This window comes from Poecilia reticulata, chromosome 20 (genome assembly GCF_904066995.2).
Source record: "Poecilia reticulata chromosome 20, P_reticulata-male-v2, whole genome shotgun sequence".
NCBI lineage: Eukaryota > Metazoa > Chordata > Actinopteri > Cyprinodontiformes > Poeciliidae > Poecilia > Poecilia reticulata.
Genome location: NC_088849.1, coordinates 9,375,961 through 9,384,592, shown reverse-complemented (window position 1 = coordinate 9,384,592; position 8,632 = coordinate 9,375,961). Strand labels below are relative to the sequence as shown.

Sequence of the window (8,632 nt, the reverse complement as noted above, 5' to 3'; positions counted from 1 at the left end):
TTTCCATTGTGAATTTAATGCTTATTCAAATATATTTAATGTTTGAACTATCAGAATGGGAAATTATGTGCATTTTCAGAGGGAGTCTCAAGTTGCATTCAAGATTTCAGCTATTCCCAAGAGGTAGTGGTCCCCTAGCCCCACAAATACAGAGGGTACATGCTGTTGCTCCCCTGCTGTACTTACAGTGCAAGTCTTTGAAGTACATCCTGGATTTTCAAGACTTTTACAGCCTCTAAAATCTTCCAGGCATCTCACCATTGAGCAGCTTCCCTTTAAACATTGAAGGAAAGCACAGTGTTATGATAAGTTCAAGGTGATGAACGGTGTCAGTTTTCTGCAGCAACTGTTACTTGCATGTATTGCAAAAAGTTCAGTTTTGGTTTCTGTACCTACTTCCACATTTTTATCATCTTGCCTGTGGAAAACTATAAGCTGGTCTTTTTTGTTGCTGTCCTCTTGCCACTCCTCAGCCAAAACCAGATTTGTGGAGTAAGTTAAGTTCTTAAGTTCTCTTGTCAACAGAATCTCTCGCCTGAACTGTGGACATACTTTGTTTTTCAGTTCTTCCATAGTTACCGTGTACCTCTTGGCTGCTTCTCTAAATGCATAAATTAAGAAAGATAGACCATTAGGTCTTCCTTGTTATCTTCAAGATTTTATGCAAATTATCAAAGCTACCATTCAGTGACCCTTCTCAAAACAGGCCTAATCTGATAAAGACAGATAATTAAGAAGGAATAGGTCAGGAGCTAACATTAAGTACATACAACAACATCTGGGCTGGTTTTAAGGGTGAATACAGGCTAATCAGCGAGGGACTCCAGTCCAGAAGATACTGAATTTCTGGAGGAAGACATTAAACCTTCAAAGAGGATTTAGTGTGATTAAAAACAACACATTTGACTAAACTGGAAAGACCAGAAAATATCACCCAAATAGTTTCTTTTAAAGAAATGACTTTGCAGAATAGTTTTGATCATGGGTATAACTTCAAAGCTGTGTGAGTGGCTTCATCAGCTGGATCCAAGTACTAGACTGCAAGGGCTCAAAACGCCACAGGTTTTGGGGTGGTAGCGTTTAAAAAAAACACAAAAAACACACACACACACAGAAATATCTGGGGTTTGCTTGTTAAGTAACCCAACAATAAGCATTGCATCTCTCCAACTCTGACTCTCCTGTGAAGGTAAACACGTCAGGGTGTGACCTGCCTCTTGCTCAGTTACTGCCAGTGTAGGCCCCATTAATGGATAAATAGATTTTCATGTAGCCGTTTCCTTTACTTCTCCCAGACGTTTTTTTTCTTTTTTCTTCTTCTTCAGTGACTGGGGATGTCTTAAGGCCATTGTTTTTATTGTTTGCACTCCTTTGTGCTGCCATTTTAGCCTCCAGATACGTAGAAATTATAGACTTAGACTGATAGACTTGTTAGGATCCATTCCAGGTTTTGTATTAATCCCCACCGGAGCTAGTTTAGACTAGTAGAAGCCAGTTTTATTCATCTTGTTTATTTAGCGCAAAGCTCTGTTCTCCAGAAGACTTTAATCCATATTTAGTTTCTGTTTCAAAAGGATATTTTTGTTCTATAGTACCTGCGCCAGCATTAGGCCTCATCTTGACCTGATTTAAACCTCGTCTGGGAAACTTTGTTCATCTGGTTTAAAAAGAAAGAAAGAAAAAAAAAGTTTAATCGATAGAACGATATATTACAAGTTCCACAGCTGTACCATGCTGAAGTTTATATATTACAGAACATTAACTTAGATTAATGTGTTATTTTCACATGTTTACTAAAAATTGGGCTTCCATACAGTTACATGAAGAAAGTAAAAACCAGTAGGTAAAATTCCGTACAAGGTCAATGGAAATAGGGATGTATGAAGGATAACAGATAGTTTGTTATCAAGAAGAAGCTTTGTGACAAACCGCTAAGGAGGCATCGAGTTGATAAAATCTGGACACACGATATGCGGCGTGCTTAGCGTTGGGGACCGGACAACTGAGCTGTGGTGGCTTGGACTGGACCTGCATAAAACGACTACATCACTGCTTTTTCCTTCCATTGCTTGTCTAATGGATGAAAGCTTGGATTATATTCAGCTGCATTTACAAACAGAGCATGTCCAAAATGAAAGAACAGATGGCTGTGTTTTTGGTTTCAATTATCTCCATACCAGTCTTTCTGAACCCAACTGGACGTACTAGCCATGCTGCCAGCTGACACCCTTCCATTCAGGTGAAAATGGAAAAATGTGATGTTGTCTTGATGGTTCATCTATGCTGGAAACTTCTGGCACATATTGGCCAGAACAGCAGTTGGTCACCATTGGGGACTTTAGTTGCAGGCAGGTGGAAACCCATTGCTGACATAAGAGTAAAACATTTTTTATACATATGTCGGCCAAAAAAGTTGAAAGTATTCACAGGCACCATGATTTGATTATTTTTAAAAGTTAAAAGCACTAAATTAAACAGAAAAGTCCGATTTTGTAAATCATTGTAAACCCAAGCTTAAGTATAATTCGACGTGTTTATTATTTATTTGTGATGACTTTGCAATCTTTTTAATTTCGCCCAATTTTAAAAACGAGTGCACAGCCAGGCTAGTTTTGTCACTGGATATTGCTAGAAACAAAAAAAAAAAAGAAAAAAAGAAAATTATGGTTAGTAAAAAAAAAGGAAAAAAAGATTACTTTGCACCTTGCGTGTTTTCAGAAGATTTCAATCGATCTAATTCCTCTTTGAGAGGAAAACTTCACGCTACAATGTTTCCTTTGAATTGTGCGATGTATCAACTTCCTGTGCTGGTGTTTGGTCACAAATTTGTGAAATTTTTCAGCTGTGGTTGCGGGCTGCTCAAAACCATTCAGCCGCCGCAAATGGTCTCCGGGCCCGCTCTTTCGACACCTCCGCGCTGCTTCATCAAAATTTCCCAGACAAGAGAAATGCAATTTTGCGTCATCACGCAGTAAAATTGTAATAAGTGCAGTGACAATTTAATGTTATACTGTCGACTACCAAAGTCTTTTTTTTAATTATTTAATAAGAATCGCAACGAAGAATTCTCCCACTAAACATGTTTTTTTTGATGATTTGCACATCATCTCTAAACTTAATATGGAATTGTTAAAGCTTTGTTTTTACAACATCGGAGTATATATAAAACCCTGCAACCTTTACTAAAAGACATGGGCGAGCATACGCCACAAAGGGCATTGTCTATTCGAACTTCATTATCAAGAGAGACTTCCTCCTTTACAAATTTGCTGCTTTGGTTAACCAAAAATAGCCATCAAGCATAATTATTGTTGTTCCCCTAAATTGTCTGTAACCATCATTGTAGTTTCTGTTCTCCTTCTCACTAAACGATTAAAGTACATATTGCGTAGATGCCCTTCATCTGAAGATGGGGCAGTTAAAACCCCAGTGGTAAAACCTTTAAAATAAAGATTCAAAAATGCAAAAATATTTTCAGAGCTACAGGTTTATTTGAGCCATGCTGCATTGTTAATACTTACAGAATACCATATGATAGTGTTTGCATACTGTATTTTTTTGTAACTTTGGTTTATAATAATGACTGCATTTGATATTCAATTAATGCACATGGCAGCAAACATGTGATTCAGTGAATCCCTGTTTAACAGCACAGTGAGTAACCTTTAGTTTGAGTTTGTGTATGCACTGGGTTGGCATTAAGAAATTATTTTAGCAAAATCAGAGCTGACACATCTTAGAATTCTTATAAACTTGTTACTGCAGCCTTTTTGTAATTTATATTACAAGTTAAACTTTGTTTCTTTGGTGTATGAGGACAAACTAACAGAAGCCAAGTTTTTTTCTTGCACTCCTCAAAATGGGAATGACAAAGAAACATGCCATTGAGATGAGAGTTGATCTTCAAAAATTACAGAATTTTTAGAAGACAAGTAAATGCTCATCTAAATGCGTTTATACATGCAGTCAAAGGAATATCTAAAGCGTTTAAAGACAAGCCGAACATCTCCATAATGACCCCCTTAATTCATCACACCTATTTTACAACAGCTCCATTGGCTTCCAATCACATCAACTATAAAATACTTCTTCTAACTTTTAAAGTAGTTTACAACCTCACACCTTCATATCTCTCGGACCTCCTTCACATTGCCACACCCACCCATCCCTCAGATCCTCTTCTTCTGTCCATCTCACTGTTCCCCCTGTCCGTCTTGTCACTATGGGGAGCAGAGCATTCAGCCACTCTGCTCCCAAACTCTGGAGCTCACTCCCACCTGATCTCCAGAACATTGAGTCTTTGCAATATTTTAAGTCCAAACTCAAAACCCATTTGTTTGAACTAGCATACAACCTTTAATTATCTTTGTACCGCCTTATAAATCTTGTTCATGTTTTTTGTTTTCGTTTTTATTACCGGTATGCATTTTAGAATTTGCTTGCTTTTATGTCAAGGTGACCTGGGGTGTCCAGAAAGGCGCCTACAAATAAAATGTATTATTATTATTATTATTATAATGACGATAAGTTGAGATCTTCTTACAAACTGATAATTTAGGTAAAATATCAGAAAATACAATTAAAAAACTATTTGACTTTTTGGCAAAAGAAAAACAATCCCTCCACATGGATCTGTCGTGAATCAAATAATGAATATTTGCAGTAAAGTTTGGCATTATTGTTAGCAGTAATGGTGAATATAAAGACTCAGTGAACTTTATCACTTCATGGTATCAAGAACACTTAAGAAAATCCCCTGATTTTGACTAACAAAGTGATATCTTAGAAATCCATAAAAGCCCTTTGCCATTTTCAGTTTTTATTTTTTGCTTATATTTACCAGAGGTGCAAATAATTGTAGAGGTTACTGTGAAAAAAAGAAAAGCAGTTTAGTAATGCTAACCAGAACTGGACTAGCAGATGGTAGTCAACTTTGTTTTTGGCTCCATAGCAACATGAATTGGACTACAGCAAGCTGTCAGAAGACAATAACATGAACGCAGATTAAAGAGATAAGAATTAGTTATTTAATATATAGTGTGCAATGTCAGCATACCGTTTGCACTGTTGCAGGAGTGCAGTGTTAACCTGCTCTACATTAAGATGCAGTCAACAGTCCATGAGAGAGGGTATGTCGTCTCCAATTGACAGACAAAAATAGAGTACCCTTTTTGGAGGAATGAATAGTTCACATAGTGCCGTGACTGGCAATGACATTTATAATAATATAAATTCATCGGGAGCAACTGCAGTTCATTCTCAAGCATTTTCACAATTACCCGGCAACTGCATTTTGATACAGTTCACTCTGCTTATCTAATAATGACATTAGGTCTGTAAAATATGACTAAGTACAGTGAGGAACTATTAGAATCAGCTGTAATGTGCAGTATTTTTTCTATAAAACGTGCGCGCTCAGCAGTATTGCATATTGCTCTGGACGATATCTTTTAAGGTAAACAGTCATTTTCCCTTCAACTCGTCTCTCCTCGTTCAGACCTGAGTGGGGAAAAAAAAAAAAAAGGGGAGAAAATTTTCACTAATACAGAAAAAATAAAAATCATGCTAAAGAAGTAAAGAAGAGAATGCAGCAGATAGCCTGATAGCTTTGAGCTCACCCAGCCTTTGAGCGGTGTGTCTGATCTTTTCTTGTGCAGACTGTATGTCTCCCCCCTCTGGAACAAGGACCTCTATCTCCCCCACATGGTAGCCAAAGTCAGCTTGGTCTAGATCTATCTTCACCCCGTCCTCTCCTTTCAAAGTAAATGACCTCCGTGTTGTGGTAAACTCTGCGAAGCAACACAGCTTCAACGTGTTCAGCCAGGAGTCGTCTTCGTCAGAAGGGGTAATGTCCGCATCGCAGTTCTCACATGTGTCTTTAATCACCTCCTTCACTCTCTGGTAAATTTCAGGCAGATTTGTGATCTCCTTATATTGAGTACACAGAGACTTTTCTCTTCCTGGCTCCACCGCGCCATTGACCGGATCTATTGGACACTTGAGCTCCCAGGATTGTTTCCGTCGGCGCAGCCACACGTCTCTCAACGTCAGTTTAAAATCCGGGGTGTCAAAATACTTATCGTGAAACTGTTTCTGCCCGACACAATCTGTAGAAAGGGATATAAAGTTAGAAACCAATGGTTAAAACTAATTAAATGAAGCTGAATATGTCTGGAATGGCTGCAGGTGCAAATCAAGAGTTGGGAAATTATCAGTGAGCTCATATAAAGCATTTCTTTATACTTGCCTCCAATGTCCTCTATCGCTTTCAGGGTGTCAGAGTCGAATAAAAACTTTCGTTCCACTTCCACGCTCATCTGAAGAAAATACAGCAACATCAGCCTAGAGATGGTTATAAATAAAGCCAAAGTGCTTCTAGACTTTAAAGGACAGAACAACAACACAGCAATAAACAGATGGGTGTTTTTTTAATATAGTATGCAATTTCTCCTTGTTTTTCCAGAACAAGCAAAAGTCATGATGTGATTTCCACAGAATCTTGATGTTACTCAAGTAGAAAGCTTTATCTGTGGCTATCACCAAGAGTCATTTTAAAACTTGTGAACTTATTCTGATAATTTCATTTTTAAACTTCAAAGTTGTATCAATCTCAAGATATATTCTCAAATAGTCAAGCTCTTCTGAAACATGTTTTGGTTAACTACCAGCCAAACAATAAAAAATTAATCTGGATACCTCTAATGCACCATTTTAAAGTGAATATACAACTTTTTGTATTTTATGATGGAGGTAAAGCAACATGTATTGGTGCCTTGGAAAAGCACAAAAGCACTTCATGTCATGTATTTTACCAGTGTTAAATCTTAAATACAAAATAAGTACCTTATTTAACTGTAACATACAATTTACTTTTTATTTAATTCAATAATATTTAAGAAAAATAATCATTTGCGCAAACCAGTCATAGTATTTAACTTAACTGGTCAGCTAAAAAACAAACAAACTTACGGTCCACCCTCTTTAGGAATGCAGTCATTTTTGTTGAGATGGTAATTAGAATTAAATAAAAAATAAAACAAAACACCTGCCCTACGAACAGTCCGAAACGCTGCTGGAAACATATACCGTAAAATCTGCGAAAACAATGTGCAAAGCACAATAGAGGGACCAATGTTCCCACATACCTTCACAGGTGACGACCTTTCAATTTCAATTCGGGTTTTTCTCTCTCAAAACCCGAGTTTTTAGCAGGTTTTAAGATAACTCGGGCCACTAAGCTAAATCTATTTTTGCTCAGGCGTATGAAGGGGCACCTATAGAGGTGTTCAGGATAGTCAGCGGCCGCCTCGTCGGGGCAGAGGCGCACAGATGGTGCAGTTTTAATCCTCACCGATTCATAAATATTTATTCCGCACACTCGACTGGTTGATGTGCGCCACACCTAACATTTGATTGAAAACATGTCATAATTCGTGCGGGAGGCGCCGAGCAGTGGCGTTGCTGCTTTGGCTCCATTATTCAGCTTTAATTAACTCGTCTGAATGTGTGTGACGATCCAAGTTGGCAGAATGGGGGCTCATTTATAATTCACCTTTTAAAGTGGGAGTGAGTGATGGTTTCATTTTAAAGGGCATTCCGTCTAATCTAGTCATCGACATGTTGTTTTTTTCGTAAAGGGGAAATTAGGCAATCGGGCTGTTTGTTCTTATGATAATTGCATTGGCCATTAAACACTTCCTGATATATAAATAATGTGTGATATCTGTGGAGTTACATAAGGGATTTCATAGTCATGTATGGAGGACCAAAACTGCTACAGTCGAATGAATAAATTCATCCTAAAAACATGATCTACAAATAAGAACATTCTACTCGTAATTATTATAAATGTACCATTTTATTATTATTATTATTATTATTATTATTATTATTATTATTATTATTATTATTATTATTATTATTATTATTACTACTACTACTACTCAGAACAAATTTAAAAATGTTACACATATTTAATCTTGCATGTTAGATGATAACATGAATGGAAACAAAAACAGAGTCAAGACAATTTCAGAATTAAGTCACTGATTGGTTAGGCTAGAAAAGTAAAGTTTATGAAGGCCCTGCTACATGTAAGAAAAACAATTATGTTTTTGTTCATACAAGTAACATTTTTATGACTATGGAAACTTACTATAAACTTCATAAAAGATATATAACTTTATTTCGTTCAAATACATGCAAAGGGCTGTGTAAAAAAATTTCTTAATGCAGCCAGTCTATGAGATAAAATATGAAGCATAGAGTTCCTTCTAATACACAAGACTTATTTCTTAAACCCAAAATTATGTTGCTAGGAAACAAAACGTATATAATTTCGTAATAATAATAATAATATTAAATACAAAAACAGCATTAAAACAAGTTGAAAGGATTTCAAATATGAATAATAATTTTTGACATAAAAAGAAAACTAAAATTACAGTTAATATATGCAATTGAATTTATTAATTTGAAATTGTTTTGGAGGTAAATCAATTAACATTAGCACAGTTTTACTTTGGTTAGCATTTTCAGCTCTTAATTGTACATATGTATTACACATATATATGTTGCTTTTCTAAATTTTTCTATCAGTAAATATTAAATCAGTGTAGCAGGCACACTGATT

At 36.3% G+C, this 8,632-nt stretch overlaps 1 protein-coding gene across 1 annotated transcript; it reads right to left on the bottom strand.

Moving 5' to 3' along the window:
• Positions 1-5,004: 5,004 nt before the first annotated feature.
• Positions 5,005-7,329, bottom strand: thtpa (thiamine triphosphatase). The gene is made up of 4 exons (XM_008438413.3): positions 7,146-7,329; positions 6,248-6,317; positions 5,619-6,107; positions 5,005-5,499 (listed from the first exon to the last, which is right to left on the bottom strand). Exons 2-4 carry the CDS (start codon positions 6,315-6,317, stop codon positions 5,399-5,401), a joined length of 660 nt encoding a protein of 219 aa, XP_008436635.1. The 5' UTR covers positions 7,146-7,329; the 3' UTR covers positions 5,005-5,398.
• Positions 7,330-8,632: the final 1,303 nt, after the last annotated feature.

Bases quoted from the DNA above. Each gene is read 5' to 3' on its own strand.
- thtpa (XM_008438413.3), bottom strand. From the start codon at position 6,317: ATGAGCGTGGAAGTGGAACGAAAGTTTTTATTCGACTCTGACACCCTG. The intron at 6,108-6,247 runs GCAAGTATAAAG...CCCTTTCTACAG, and splicing joins AGCGATAGAGGACATTGGAG to ATTGTGTCGGGCAGAAACAG. The intron at 5,500-5,618 runs GTGAGCTCAAAG...TTCCCCACTCAG, and splicing joins ACACACCGCTCAAAGGCTGG to GTCTGAACGAGGAGAGACGA.